This window comes from Callorhinchus milii, unplaced genomic scaffold (assembly GCF_018977255.1).
Source record: "Callorhinchus milii isolate IMCB2004 unplaced genomic scaffold, IMCB_Cmil_1.0 Scaffold9, whole genome shotgun sequence".
Lineage (NCBI taxonomy): Eukaryota > Metazoa > Chordata > Chondrichthyes > Chimaeriformes > Callorhinchidae > Callorhinchus > Callorhinchus milii.
The window spans coordinates 3,170,305-3,186,792 of record NW_024704750.1 but is presented as its reverse complement, the minus strand read 5'-3'; the positions used below and the strand labels follow the sequence as shown (position 1 = coordinate 3,186,792).

Here is a 16,488-nt window from a genome sequence, read left to right as displayed (position 1 = left end):
CATCTTGCAATGTACTCCTGTGATATTTTCTATTGTCATCACTGATCTCAATGAATGAAACTGAATACCAATTTAATGCCAATTTATGCTGAATTATAGATGCTGTGGATATACGCCCAATTAGGAAGTGTGCTGCGATTTGCTAAATACGCCTTCACAGCCAACACAGAGGAGACTTCCATCACATTAGCCTTGAACGAGAGTCCAATCCATGTCCCACAGATGATATTATTTGTTAATTTCCTAGAAATATTGCAGAACCTGTGTATCCCTGTGCAGTTTCAGATGTTGCACTGATGAGTGCTCTGGGAAGGTAACTGACAACCCATTAAACAAAATAAATAGAAATAGAAATCATACCCATTTTGTTTATTCATATCAAAACCTCTGTATTAGGACTTGTTTATTCTTTTGATAATAATGATAATAATGCTTGCATTTGATATAGCGCCTTGTGTAGTCGGTTACTATCATACTGAACGTCTTCAGGAGAAACTGATGGACTTGGGCTTTAAGTGACATTGTCTGCAGCTTAAAAAAAATTGTGACTGTCCAAAATAAGCTTAATTTAAATCTCTGTTAAAAAACAGAGACAGAAAAATGCAACTCTTATACCTCGCTTGCTTTCAAATTCTCCATCTCGCACTGATCCTCCCAAAGCTGCAATCAAAATGAAAAGCTGTGCCAAATAATAGATTCAGGAAATCTTGAACTGGAGCGCACAGGAGGGTTTTGCATTAAAGTGCATTCCACGAAGCACTAGATATGTCATTATAGAACAGTAGGAGAGTAGATTACACAGATTTGGAGTGATTGCCACTCAAGAAAGGTATTGTTATTGAAAAGTGCATGGCTGCAGTGTGAGCTTTTGCTGTCCTCCTCACCTCCCATTTCATGGGTAGGTGGGCATCTACTGCGCTAGACATTTGCTGTATGATCAAATCCTTGTGTCTCAAGAGGAGGATAAAGAGGAAGGTAGTCTCTCTCCCGGTGTCCTGGCTAACAATCCTGCAAATCTAATTCCTCATTCCCTCCATGGCCATTTATGGGACGCTGCTGTGCGCACATTGGCTGCCCCATTCACCCACAAAACAGCCACACCACTTTACGGTACAGCCTGTGAAGTTCTCTGAGATGTCTTGATTATTGATTATTATTATTATTATTGTTATTGATTATTAGTGAAAAGCGCTATATCAAATGCAAGGATTATTATTATTATTTATTATTATTATACGATTAAAAAGATTTGGGGAACTAAGATTGGGAATCCGTTTAATAACACTTGCGGGTTGACTGGATGCTGACTCGGTTCCTAAAACACGGGACTTAGTTGTTTCAGTGATGCCAAGACAGGCCAGATTCCTGCAGCTCCTGATTTTGAGGAATTTGCACACAGCAATGCCCCACAAACAACCATGAAGTGAATGAACAATTTTAGTTCCAGGATTGTCAACCAGGACACTGGGAGAAACTCTCTTCTCTTTACGAGCAGTGCCTGAGGATTCTTAATGTCCACCTGAACAGGTACACTTTGGTTTAACGTCCATCTGAAGGTCGGCATCCCTGACAATGAATGAACCTCCAGCAAAACCCACTTTGGGGTGAGTGAGAATAATAACAATAATAAATAATAATCCTTGCATTTGACATAGCGCCTTATCCCACATTCGAGACGTCTCAAAGCGCTTCACAGAATACACCGTAAAGTCAATAGACTGAACTGGAGAGAGAGTGGCGGGTTGAATGAGATTATCTTCTCTATCAGTAGATTCAGTTGCAACTAACAGTAACTTTCATGGAGTCAGGTAGGAGTGAGAGTACACAGTTTATATTGCTTCACCCCACTGAGGGACTTATTGCTTGAAATGAAGACTCCTTATTATAAATTGATTTGACCCTAACCTCAATGTGGGCGATTCTAGCTCCTACCTCTTACAACATGCATCTGAAGAATCATGTGTCAGCCTGAGCTCAGACTGAAATTGGAGGTTAACATTGACACAGACTTTTGTCAAAAGGTTTTACGATCAACGAGGAACATCTCAGAGACTTCTTTTGAGAGTTATTAGGTCAACTGCCCGCCGGGTATTGCAACTCACATCATCTTATTATTGATTCATATTCCTCTTGTGTTTCAGTGAACTTGTCAGCATCAATCATTTGATTAAAAAGTACCATTGTGTCTGGTTTTATGGACACATAAGTGACGCTACTTGCTTCGATAGGTTTTGTAAACAGAACAGAGTTTCTTCATGTTTCAGATGAGACATTAAACCGAGATCCCGACTGTCTGTTCAGGTGGATGTTAAAGATCCCGTGTCTTATTTGAAAAAAAGAATGGAGTTTCTCCTGGTGTCCTGGTCAACAATTCCCCCCCAATAAGTTGACCATTCACTTCATGGCTGTACGTGGGACATTGCTATCTGCAAATTGGCTGCCGCATTCAACTACAAAAAGTTGCTATGCTTCACTGTATATCCCGTGAAGCGCTTTGAGATGTCTTCCTGATGCACTCCTTGCATTGGATAAAGCGCCTTTTGTCGTAGAAACATCCCAAAGCCCTTCACAGGATCAACTGGGCAGTACACGCCCATCGATCAATGACGAGCTCATCGATCAGCTGTTGGGTTTCGACCAACAAGTCCCAGATCCCGACACGCTCTGAGCTGTTGTGTTTTGCTTCATTAGCCGAATCGTTTCCTAGTTCCATACCGCTCGTATTCAAGGAGCCGTAACAATAAAATTACTATTGACTATAAATTTACCTGCCCCTTTCCTATCGTGTCACAGAAAACAACTAAATACCTGACTGAATCATGCAGAAAACAGTGAAGAAGATCCTTAAATAGTTTTAGTTTCAAAGCCTTTTTTTTTAAAAAAAGGACCTCCATAAAGCCAGCTTCCATGTTAAGAACGAGTTTAAGAATTTTCACAATTCTACAGCATCTTCAATTTTAATTAAATGGCCCTACAAGCATTAATTAGGTGGATTCCCAGGCCTCTAGAGTTGTATTAAAGAGCGATGCTTCAACAGCAGATTGTAGGTTAAAGCCAGTGCTTTGAAATAGCTAATGTGGTTAAGACAGTAACCTCCTAATATGCACAGATGATAAAACATGCCTTGAAAACGTAAGGAGAATGAGCGACTCTCATTAATGCTTTGAAGAGTTTTAGAAGTTAGAATTACAGAACGTGGTAGGACAGAAAGGGGCCACGTTTCAGAGCTAACTGTTGCTTGGAAGAATTGTCAATTGCAAAGGTCAGTGTTGCAAGTGTCAAGCATCGTAGGCATTGTAAAATTGGGGTGCACTTTGAAAAAATTAAAGTCCCTTGCATTTGAATTTATCTCATCCAGCTATCTGGTCGATAAGCAGCTGGAAGAATAAAAGAACCATTATGCACTGATGCAGCCAAACTAATCTGAATAAAAGACTCTTAAAACAATGAGCCAAAGAGAAATGGGGAGGAGGAGGAGCAGGAGGAGATGAAGTGAGTGAGTGAATGCTTACTAAGGATTGAAAGAAGTAGTATTGATAATAATAATAATAATAATCCTTGCATTTGATATAGCGCTTTTCACATCTTCTAGATAGAAGAACAGAAGTGGGAAACGATAGACTATAAGACTATCAAATGAACTCGCAGAGGAAAGAGGGGACAACATGAAAGCGTTGGCAGGATAGATGTTCTTCTGGATCTCTCTCTCTCTCTTGGAGAGATGATGGAGCTTTTTGCTTTTTCACCAAAGTACAATTTGTTCCATTTCCATTAGGAGCAGCAGATCTGCTGCGGTAAGTTTAATTGTGCAATTAAATGTAAATTTGCAATTATGCAAATGAATCCACTTAATAAACAGAAATGAGCTATTTGATTGTAAACAAGCCCAGCAGTATTAACGCTGCCAGGGTGGTAAATGGAAAGTAACGCCAGGAAAGAAGGCTTCAGTGAAGTGGAATTCGGTCTTTCTCTAAACAGAGTGAAGGCATACGTCGACTGTGGAGTTCACTTTCCACAGTTTACAAACACTGGGCAACTCCAAAGCAAACTGCCTGACACATTATTAATCATAATATTCTTTGCATTTGATAGAGAGCCTTATCACATCGTTCAGACGTCTCAAAGTGCTTCTCGGAATATGTTGTAAAGTGAATTGAGCGTATGCGCTGAGGGCGAAATGCGGCAGCCAATTGCGCACAGCAGTGTCCCACAAACAGTCACGGATTGAGTCACCAAATTATTATTAGTTAGTTATTTTTTGAAAGATAATTACCTTTAAAAGAACTTTAAGATGATTACCTTTAAAGACACCTTTAAAGACCGACTTCAGAAAGGTTTAGCTCTTCCCTGTCGAGATGATAGCGCACTCATCAGATAAACTCACTGAAAATGATCCTACTCTCACCCTTTATGATGCCTGCAGAACATTTCTATTTTGTACACTGCCAACATTAGCCATCTCCGAGATAAAAGCAATGTCTGGGAATATTTGCTCCTATCCACTGAGACTTTATTGAGAGCACCAGAAGTTAATCTATTTACAGTTGATTCTCCACAGCCCCTCATGATCCAAAAGCCTTCTTTGGATTCACCAACAATACTTTAAAAATTAAAAGGAGTTATTGAGTCTAATATATTTGCTATCGTATCGCATAATATATTTTTTGCCCTTTTCAGTAAGTTAGTTGGTGGTCAGTTGCATTTGATCTCTGCAAAAATATAAAACAATAATAATAATAATAATAATAATCCTTGCATTTGATATAGCGCTTTTCACGTCGGGAGGACGTCCCAAAGCGCTTCACAGATCACACACTGTAAAGTGAATTGACTGTGTATTTGTGGGCGAACGCGGCAGCCAATTGCGCACAGCAATGTCCCACAAACAGTCGTAGATTGAAAATGACCAATTTATTATTGTTTTGGATTTTGGAGGGATTATTATTAGGCTCTGTGTGGAGTAAGGAAACTTGCCCGAGGTTTCGCCCTCTGCCTGGAATTGAACTCAGGTCTCTCGCTTGCAAAGCGAGTGCTCTAACCACTGAGCTACAGGACTCCATAAAACAATATATCAAACACTAAAAATACTTCCTGTTGCTAAATTCTGCTGATAAGCCCACTTTCCAAACGAGCATATCTTTAATTAGCGCAAATATAAAATCACCTCGCTGCCTCCAGAGACTAATTAACCTAAACTCTAACAGTGTGAAAGAAATCAGAATGATATTTCAGTGGCAGAATCAAAATCCTATATTTCTAGCTTTATTTTCTGGGTCGCGATCCTCAAAGCGAATGGACAAAATCAAGAATAATAATCCTTGCATTTGATGTAGCACTTTTCAAGTCTTCTAGACGTCTCAAAGCGCTTCACAGAATAAACTGTTAAGTGAATTGACTGTATATTTGCGGGTGAAACGCGACAGCCAATTGCGCACAGCAGAGTCCCACAGACAGTCGTGGATTGAAGTGACCAATTTATTATTGCTTTTTATTTCTTGAGGGATTATTATCAGGCATGTCGAGTAAGGAAACTTACCCAAGGTTTCGCCCTCCCTGGTCTCTAGCTTGCGAGGCGAGTGTTCTAACCACTGAGCTACATGACAGCAATTTTTCTCATTGAATTTAAAAATATATATTTTTAACAGAAAAACCTAAATACAAATATGCAAAATTAGTGCATTATACACAAAGCTTTATTTGTTTGTTTCTCTCTCTATATTTTTGGTGAATTGCCTTGTCCTTAATGAGGCAATGCATGTCAGTTCTAGGAGGGTTAGTTCAGTGTTTCTGTTTCCTAGTCTATTATCACCATCCAGCAGTGTAATCTCAAGTATAATACAGATGAAATACAGGACCAAATTCTCTAAGACTGCACCAAAATAATACTTCAGTTGCAATCTCAGAGTATTTCCTGGGGCATTGCAAGAGGAGGCCGTCTTAAAATTAGAACTAAGACGGTTAGAACTGAAGTCAAGAGGCATTTCTTCACACACACAAGGCTGTGAGGACGTGGAATGTTTTTGTCCCAGAAAGCTGTAGAGGTGGAATCAATAGTGATGCTTAAACAAGAAATTGCCAGATACGTCAGAGGTGTGAAGAAGTATGGCAAAAGGGTGGAGTATTGAGATTAAAAGATCTGCCAAGATCGAATGAACTGGTGGAACAGGCTCAATGGGCTGAATGACCTCCTCCTGTTCCTGTTTTCCTAGGTGCCTAAAAATACATCCAAGATGCATTTGGTTTATTGAGGCTCATTACTTCTGCATGGTATGTTGTGCCAACTTTTTCATGGCTAATTAAGTTTGATCTGAATAAATGATCAATGCCCACTTGAGTGCAAGTCAAGACTTTCTGACTGGGCACAAAATTTGTTGCATTGAACGCAAAAAAAAGTGCAATTAACATTCAGCATGCTCGCTAAATCACTAAAGAATCACATCACTCGAATCGAGAACAGTCCACGCGCTTTGCTTCACTCAATTTGCTTTATCGGTTAGCAATAACTGGCCACGATACAGCTGATAAGCTATGGCTTTTTCCCGTGACGTAATGAATTGACATTGTCCTGTGGATATCCCAAGAGATTTTCAACACAGATTAACAAAATTAACAAGGAGGGTGGTTTGAGCTGCTATTTGACTCACACACCCTACAATATAAATGGGGGGATGTATCTATCGAGCTACCTACTCCACAATATTCCACTGCTAGAAGCAAAGTTGCTTCACTTGCAGCAACAAAAATGGAACATAAAACTTCTTGTTATTCTACATTATATAAGCTGGTGAGGATGGTTAGAGTTTATGGAATGGATAGAACGTTAGCTAGCTGGCTTGCCGATAAGAATAAGAATAATTCCAATAAGGTGAAGATAGTTGTGATTAATGGAATATTGTCTCCTCGGCACTGAGTAATGAAGTCCTGTGGGAATCTGTTCTGGGTTCCCCCACTGTTTAACAACAACTTGCATTTGTATAGCACCTGTCACACAGCGTAGCATCTCGGAGGGCTTAACAATGGAGTAATGTGACGCCAAGATGGGGAGAAAGGAAAGGTGACCATAGGAATGGTCAAAGAGGACATCTTAATGGAAGGCGCTATTTCCACTGTTGTATTATTGCCGATGACACCAAGCTACCTGTCCATCAAATGACATTAAAGAGGATAGTAACCAAATTAAGCAGATGGAATTTAACAAAGGCTTTAATAAAGTAGGCTGTGATGAAGGATTGCCTGGCCCTCAGAGTGAAATGTATCTAATTATGGAAACTGCATAATTCACTAAAACAGCAAGTAAAGCAACTTTGGCAGATAATCAGCCTTCATGTTAACTTATGCTCTGTTAAGCTGAAATAGACTGACATCAGTCAGGGTACTTCAGGCTGAACATTATCCACACAGCTAAAGCCGAGGACTTCAAGGTTCAGGCTTCTACCGCCTTCAAGTGCTTCATGTGCTTGTGGCCCTGATCAATTCACACTGGAACTCCTGCTGTGCCGTGAGCAAACACATGACAAAGAAACCTTCCCCCGTGTTTGTAATTGGGGCAGCAAAGTAAACACAACAGGCCTATTGCTCCCTACTGATGTTTGGCAGCTTCATTGGTTAAAAAATGTTGATTATTCGTTTTAAAAAAAAGCCCCAAGACTCTGGAATACCCTTCTTCTATCCCTCCGCCTTGCCCCCTCCTTCCCCATCTTCTGGTCGTGCCTGTATACCTTCCTGTTCTTCCATTTCATTCAAAATAGAAATCGCCTCAATTTATCTGCAGTGAGCAACACCCTCAAGAAGTAAAGCCCCATCTTAGCCCCAAGTAAATGGACACTGTAGAGTAATGGACATGGGGCATGTAATGGACATTATACAGCCAGTTACTTTTGCTCACAATGGAGATGATAAACGGGTGGCAAGACACAGAGCTGTGGAGGGGGAAGGGGTTTGTCGACACTCCACATGTTTGAGGAGTTGAGGTACCACGGACCACTCGCAATCACGATCCACCATTCAACATCCAAATGCTTGCAATACAACATAGCCCCTTAGCTCACCTCCAACTGCCATCATCTTCAAATTTCAGTCTATTTGTGGTAGGAATGAAACTTTTAACTGGAAAGGTACCATTCGGCTCAGGCACTGTGTCTTGTGCTGGGAGCAGAGAGAAATTCTGGGTCTCACAGGTAGAATCTGTCAGCCTGATCTCATTTTCTGCTCCCGATGTCAGGGAAAACACAATATTTTTTTCTATTACATCTAGCTCTTCAGCTTCTGAAAAGCACAGTATTGAGAGCCCAAAGACATGTTCTACGCCCGCTTGTGCTCCCGTTTCATTATCATTAATGATAATGGAATTTGTTTCCTTCTACGAGAGAAATATAGAAGCTCTACACTGGGTACAACAATAACAACAACTTGCATTTAAATAGCGCCCTTCATGCAGGACAGAATCTCGGAGTGTTGCATTGCAATAATTTTTACAATGAAATATGTATGTTTTGAGTTTTTTCGGAGACCTTAGTGTAACCAACGGTTTGCTAAACGTCAAGTAGCGTTTCAAAGTTTTGCATAAGTATACAAATAGACCATAATGTGTTGAAATATGATGAAGATTTTCATCCCACTTGTCAGGCAGCTGTAGTTATTCCAGTCAGTCACTCACACTGTCTGCTTCTCAAGTGGAACAAAAAATAGCATCAATAACGTGGAGACATAATATTCCGCTGTCGCCAGATCTCGAGACCAGCTCTTTCTTAGTATTTTTCTTAAGTAGCATTTTTTTTTAAAAACAAAATGACCCAGCCTTTGGCACGACGTAGCAGGGCTCCTTGCGTGAGCAGTTTTGGAAGAGGAAATATAATCCTCTGTCCCACTCAGAATTGCTCCATTCGTATCAGAGCTGTTAAAAATAAACCCTGAGGTAGAATGAATGAGGCGTTAGTATATTCTGTTCTATGGTTTCTGGCAAGTGTAGTCAGTAAGATGATTAAGACAGAAGAAGCTAGCACTATCAGTGTGTAAGCCAGCAATATTAGTGTGTAAGTCAGCACTATTAGTGTGTGAGCTTGCACTATTAAGCTGGGGAATATGAAACAATGCAGAGCAAGCACAATGTATCTGGGGCAACTGGAACATAAAGTGTGCCATTTATTCACTCTCTGTGCAAAGGCTGATATGCCAAGCGAAATAGTGATTTAGGTACATTGAATTATGCAACTACAGATTGCCACGATAGAGACCAATGTACTAGATCTGCTGCTATATGGAATTTCTAAGTTTGAAATTCAAACTTAAATATTTCATTCGGTACCTCCACCATGATCGGCAGATGAAGATACTGGTTATTTAACACCGAGAGCTTTTTATCCTTTGCTCTGCGGGTAGAAAACCTAGGCAACAAATTCAGCTTTCTGTTGAGATCAGCCTTATTACATCATAAATATGACAGCTACATTAAACCCTAGGCTTACTTTCCTTACTCCACACACCTGTTTACTAACAGCAAGTAGGAACCCAGCTGTTAGTCGATTGGCTGATCAGTTTTCCTGGGGTAATAATCCCTTCAAATTTTTGTCTTGCTTAAAAGTAAATAATTTGGCCACTCAATCCACTAATGTTTGTGGGACGCTGCTGTGCGCAATTGGCTGCCACGTTTCTCCCACAAAATATACAGTCAATTCATTTTACAGTATATTCTGTGAAGCGCTTTGAGACATCTCGAAGATGTGATAAGACGCTAAATCAAATGCAAGCATTATATTATTATTTTGCTGCAAGGAATGGTGACTTGATGTGTATTAAACCCTCTCTTCAAAAGAATCAAGTTATGGTTATTTTATCATAACAGACAGGGAAGGAAGAGAGGGGGGAGCGAATTCTTGTTCCTTACCCTCTGAAAATGCTTAGACAAAAATAAATCCAGGAGAAATTTCTCCCACAATAATCTTAGAGACTGAGCTGGTTTATTTACAGAGTTGCATATAATACGATCTTTCCAGCAATATAATGGGATCCAATGCTGTTTGCTTGCAACAGAAATCAACCATGCCTTGCACTGAGAATGATATTGCTAGGTACACTTGACTTTCTAGAATAAATATCTCTCAATATTGTAAACATCAAAAGATTTCTGTCATCTGATTTCTACTTGCCGGGTGCAATATTAGTCTCATTCGCTCCTGATTACTTATTCAAGTGGATTCACTTGTATTTTCCCGTTAAAGATATAAATTGGTTTGTTCAGTAGCCCAGTCTGATTAATGTAACCTTTCGAGGATTCCGAAAGTTTTCCAACTCAGCTGATGTGTCTTTCAAACTTAACTTAGTCAAAGGAGGTCTGCCAATGAAAATGTGCTTCACGTTTTCTATTAATTTTGAAATCAGGATAATAACCCTTGTGATTATGCAAAAAAAAACTTTACTTCATGGCTGTTAGTGGGACTCTGCTAATGCACAAATTGGCCTCCACGTTTGCCTACACATATACAGTCATTAAACTTCACGGTATAATCTTGTGCAGTGCTTTGAGACATCTCAATGATATGATAAGGCACTACTATAACACAAATAATAATTGTTAATATTATCTTCTAAAAAATGAAGAAAATTGGCTCTCTAATTACGACTGAATTTCAGAATTTTCCAAAATTCCACACAAATCTTAAATTTTGGAGAAATAACTGTTTTTGAAACATCACGTTTCTTTATTCAGTTCATTTTCTGTTTAGATTTAGATCTAGGTGGCAACCCCCCCAAAACCAGGCTGTCCCATCCACTTCCATGTCAGCCGAGAGAACAAGAAATACTCATGTCATCCCACAGCCACATACATTGCCTATAGTGACGTGATCACATGCAGCAGATGGGGATTTTGTTGGGTTTATAAAGATGCCTTTAAAGTTCACTGTTGAGGTGAGGCCCCAATGGAAACACTGAGTTCGGTAACTGCTAAAGGCTTGAGATGTCACAAGCAGTTGGTAAGACAGACGTGACATGTTAGAACAATGTCCAATCAAACTTCTCAAGCATTTGACCCAGTCACTTGCAGAGAAGAGAGAACGTGTTGTATAATGGGCCAAGAACTTGAAACTACAAGAGTCTTAAAAACTTTGAATCCCTATAAAAGATGATAGGGTTACATAAAACTCTACCAGATTAGTGCTTTCTTCTCAAGTACAGGCTTATCAACAGACTATTTCGCTGTTATTTTTAGATTAAAAATATCAATTTTGTAAAGAACTTCATCCTATATTGATCAAAAATGTAAACCATAGTTTTACTGCTTTCATTCCCCATTTGGATTGACATTACGGTGAAAGCTGATCAGTCGTGAACCTTATTTTAAAGCATATAGCAGTAAATGAGAAACAAAATTTATATACTTACAGCCAACCATCATCATGGCCACCGAGAATATCTTCTCCCCATCAGTGGTAGGGGCAATGTTGCCAAATCCTATGGTGGTAAGGCTGGTCATGGTAAAGTAAAGGGACGATATGTACAGCGAGTTTTTCGTAGGTCCACCTTCCCATTCTCCTGTGCCACTGGCGTTAAAACGATAAGGTGTCCTGGTACTCAGTCCCAGCTGGTAAAGCCAGCTCTCTGTTTTTATTGTGTTTGTGATCTCGTCAATGACTTCATAGTCCCCAATGCTGTACCATATGCAGGCAAGCCAATGAGCCACCAGGCCGAAAACGCAGACCAAAAGCACCAGCACCGCAGCACCATACTCCAGATAATGGTCCAACTTCCTAGCGACACGTCCAAGTCTCAGCAGACGGACAACCTTCAAGGAGCTGAACAGGCTGCTAATACCCTGCAATCAACAAATAACGAATCGTGTTATTTTGCAAAGGGCTCCTTAAAGCCAGAGAGAGATTTCGCGTGACTTGTTACGTACGGTTGGCCTTTTAATACGGCGAGGAAGGAAATGACTCAGTATGAAAGCAACAATGATAACCAGCAATTTTTTCAGCAAATGTTACTGTTACCCTCAAAGATACATCAGATGAAAGTTACTTCGAAACACTGCTTGCAGGGCAGGTCATTTATATCTTCGTTAGGTTTGAGTCAGCACCATTTAGGAGAAGGCAGCTCAATCTACAAGTGAAATCAGCACCCGTACGACATAACATCTTGCATTATTCCCCCAATTCATTTCATCCTGCTCCAGCTACACTGTGTTCTCAAGTTAAATATAATAAAAAGTGTCAAGTAATAGATCAGAACCGTCAATTGATTCTGACATTCTTATTCTAACATTCTTAGCGATATATTAGTGTCATAAATACCATCACTTGCAATCTCAGGACAACATAAACGGATAACTGACAAAGCACATTGAATTAAGAATTGATCCAAAGATTTTATATGTGTCCCAAGGCACGGACTGTGACAGCACTTTTTATTCCTTCATTTAAAACATGAGGTAAGCGAACATCTCCAGAGAAGAGACTTTTTAGACCACATTCACACACAGCTCTGCGTAAGTGTTCTATTAAAATAACGATAGACCTACGATAACATGTAAAAGTGAAGTTGTTACTATCTGTTTACCTGGCAGTAAGTAGGAAGTCGTTTGTAGATTGCTTTCCGGGCACAATAATAAATAATAATAATTCTGAAGCTCAATCCACAGCTGCTTCGGGGACACCGCTGTGCGCAATTGGCTGCTGCATTTTGCCCACAAAATATAGTCAATTCACTTTGCAGTATGTTCTGTGAAGCGCTATGAGACGTCTCAATGATGTGATAAGACGCTATATCAAACATAAGGATTATTGTTACTACTGTGCATGCATGCTCAATTTTGGCTCTCGTGCCATTTTTCAATCAGTATCTACCCATTATAGACATTCAGGCAGCTTGGAGCCACGAGTCCTACTCTGCGAGACTATTTTTCTGATTTATATTCTGACATTGGAAAAGGTTCTGAGTTATGACACAATTCCATGAGTTGTCTGTCACTGCTCGCACACAGTCTGATCTGCAAAGACAGCACACCTGCTGTGAATACACTGCAGCTCTTATTGTTTCAGCTTGGCACCCAAATTTGATAAACTTGCCCAATTTCAGGCTTACAATGCAAGGAAATATTTAACTGCTCATTCTAACCTACAAGTAGCAATATTCTGAGAAAAGGCTTGTGTTAAAACACACCACAGGGAAAACGCTGTATAAAACTAGCAAAGCTGAATCTATGGCACCTCTCATATTATATTGAATTTTATCTCAACATAAAGTTCTTTTGCAACCAGTGAATTATTAATAAACATTTCTCAATCGGAGGGTAGGACTTTAGACTCAGTGAATATAAGATTAACAGTAACCTTGCTTCACATGTGACTGTTGATATTCCGAGGTGTGCAAACTCATTTCAATCAATATAGTATGGTTCCTTACACTCTATTATTTCTATTTAGGTATGTCACTTCCTCACATATTGTATTCACATATTATGAGATTTGCCATTTAATCGTTCCACCAAATACACACTTGTAGTGCGGATTTTCAACTATCCAGGCTTGTTCAATGGTGGGAATCAGTAAGAAACTCTTACAGAAAGATATAGCGTGATATACCACAACTACCCTCCTCCCATTTCTGTAATTATTATCTAAATGTTTCCGAATGGCTGAACAGTAACTCTCAATGTCAAATTGCTAAGACTAAATAGACCACTTTGTAAAGGTGTCAACAAAAAAACCTCAAGGGTATTTTTAAATGAAAATATAATGTAGATGAAAGTGCAGTAGCTTATTATGGAGCCTCCAACCATTTACAGTAAATTCCTGATAACTTGTCACTCCAAGGGCAAAAGGCTCAGTGACAAGTTATCCGGAGTGGCAAATTCAGCACATGTATAAATAAATGTGGCCGTCATATTGACAGCACAATGACTTAAGTGATAGTGAAAGTTAAACCAGGGTCAAGTTATCAGGAGTTTACTGTATAATTATACAGTAAAAACTTTACCTTATACATATACTTTATATATATGTATACATATACCTTATAAAGTATATACTTTACAATCAGGTAATAAATGTCGCTCCCACAAAACAATCCCAACTCTTTGGCACCAAAGTGCATTTTGTCTGTTCTCTATAATGTTAGTGACTAAATTAGGTTCCATACCCTAAATGGAATAAGCTGGAGAAATATTCACCGTGCTATATAGTTTATGGGTGATTGATGGGGAGTAAGAGCAATTCTGACAATTCATCCAACTCCCATTACAGAAGAGATAGTTTGCAATGCAGTACCCACTGTAAACATGAACTTTAATGGTATATAGCTCCTAGTACAGTTTTTTCCATTGAAAACAGCAACTAAGCATATAGGAACTTGGCAGAGTTCTTAACTGCGGTACGGCATTGAGTAAAATGCTTACAATATGCCTGCAGTGGTTCTTTGAAGAAACATTTGTCCAGTGTTGTGATCTAATACCTGTACATCAACACCCACCACCTCTCCAATCCATTGCATGCAGAGATTTATTTGAGCTAAAGACTCACCCTTACTAAATAAATAATCTGGTCACTCAATCCGCGTCTGTTTGTGGGACTCTGCTGTGCACAATTGGCTCCCTCGTTTCACGCACAAAACTTACAGTACATTCTGTGGAGCGCTAGTATTCGGAGTATTTTATTTTAATTTCTGGTTTTGATTTTTTTCTCATGAATTTAGCAATCTTGATCTTTCCATTTGCTTAAAGTTGAACTTTCGCGCTATCTTTCTTGATTGTTTCTGCTTTGAGCTTTTAAAGGGGACATTAACAGAACAAAATGATACTAGTCGCTCAGTAGAGGATTTTCGCATCAAATGCCTGGTTACCTGGTCAACAATTCCCCCCTCCCCCACCCCCAAATATAAATGGACATTCACTTCATGGCTGTTTGTTGGACATTGCTATGTGCACATGTGCTGTTGCGTTTGCCTAGAAAAGTCACTACTTTACAGAATATTCTGGGAAGCACTTCTTGATGTCCTCCTGATGTGCAAGGCCCTTTATCAAATGCAAGGATTATTATTATTATTATTATTATCATTATCATGCCTTTTTTTTGAGAAACACAGATGAGATATGAAGTCGGTCCCTCCGAATTTGCTTCATTCACCCTTCTCCCTATTTCAGTCACAGAGACAAAAGCATTACTTTGTAAATTGTTGCGAAAAGAACAATTTGCAAGCAATTTCACAGCGAACACCTGAGACCTTAGCTATAGCAATGTCCCCGATTTGAAACTGAAGAAATCTCACACAAAGGTTGGATGAGCAGCTCTTCTCTTTAATAATAATAATAATCCTTGCATTTGATCACATCTTCGAGCCGTCTCAAAGCGCTTCACAGTTTCACAATTATTATCCCCGGAAAAGCAACAACAACAACAAGATTCCATTTATAGAGCGCCTTTCACGTCGGGAGGACGTCCCAAGGCGCTGTACAGTTGGGTCAGGACCCGAGCAGGGGGTAAATGGTCAGGGTGAGGGGAGGGAAGGGAGGGAGCGAGGAGGGGGTAGAGAGTCGAGAGGGCAATCCGCCAATCGACTAACATCCAGGTTTTTATCTCCTGCTCGGTAAAGCGAGGCTTATGGAGTAAGGAAACATACCTAACTTTTTGCCCTGCCCAGGATTCAAACCCAGGTCTTCTCAATTGTGAGGCGAGTGCTCTAACCAATACACTACAGGATTCCACAAAGCCTTCATTTTAGATAACTGCTTCAGGACTGTGCTTCCAATAGCCTAATCCAATGAACATTAAATATTCTTTTTAACTCAAAAGCTAAGTCTAAGGTCCAAGAGGTTTACATATGCCCTGACTCACTTCCAGAGAATAAATCTGAGTCAGTTAAAATCATTTAATCCTGACCCGATCTTCCTTAAATCAAAAAGTTATTGGATAGATTCCGGGAGTTTGGGGAACATCAGGTAATACTAAGCTCCAGTGCATTTAAAAGGAATAATTAGTTGGGGTAATGTTTCTTTTCCCATTAGCTCCAGTGGCAAATTATTGTAAGCAAACTATTAGCTCATAGTCACAGAGAACAAGACGCTGGAACTTATTGATTGCAGTTGGGAACAGTAGCTGGTGAAATCTGCCCACAGGAGAATACAATTGCGAAACAAATTACTGTGGCTTACTTCGTGCATTTGATTTATTCTTACAATGTAGATAACATAATGTTAACACAAACAAGCAGGATTCCCTATATTATTCTAGATGTGTGCTGATACCACTCATTTATAATAATCCTTGCATTTGACGTCTTCTAGACATCTCAAAGCGCTTCCCGCCTTAGCCTCCTTCAAGTCCCGCCTCAAAACCCTCCTCTTCGACCATGCCATCGGCCACCCCCCTTCCCCTCCCCTCTCCCCCCCCCCCCCAACCCCAGCTCGGGTCTGAAATGCTGTACTCTGTACAGCTCCTTGGGATGTCCTCCCGACGTGAAAGGCACTATACAAATGTAATCTTGTTGTTGTTGTTCACGGAA

The 16,488-nt window shown here is 39.8% G+C and overlaps 1 protein-coding gene across 1 annotated transcript in view; it reads right to left on the bottom strand.

Moving 5' to 3' along the window:
- Window positions 1–16,488, bottom strand: part of kcnh5b (potassium voltage-gated channel, subfamily H (eag-related), member 5b) — an 81,322-nt gene that overhangs the window by 33,782 nt on the left and 31,052 nt on the right. The window contains exon 7 of the mRNA XM_007903885.2: window positions 11,380–11,809. Within this exon, the coding sequence (XP_007902076.1) occupies window positions 11,380–11,809 (430 nt within the window). The remainder of the gene's footprint in view (window positions 1–11,379; window positions 11,810–16,488) is intronic.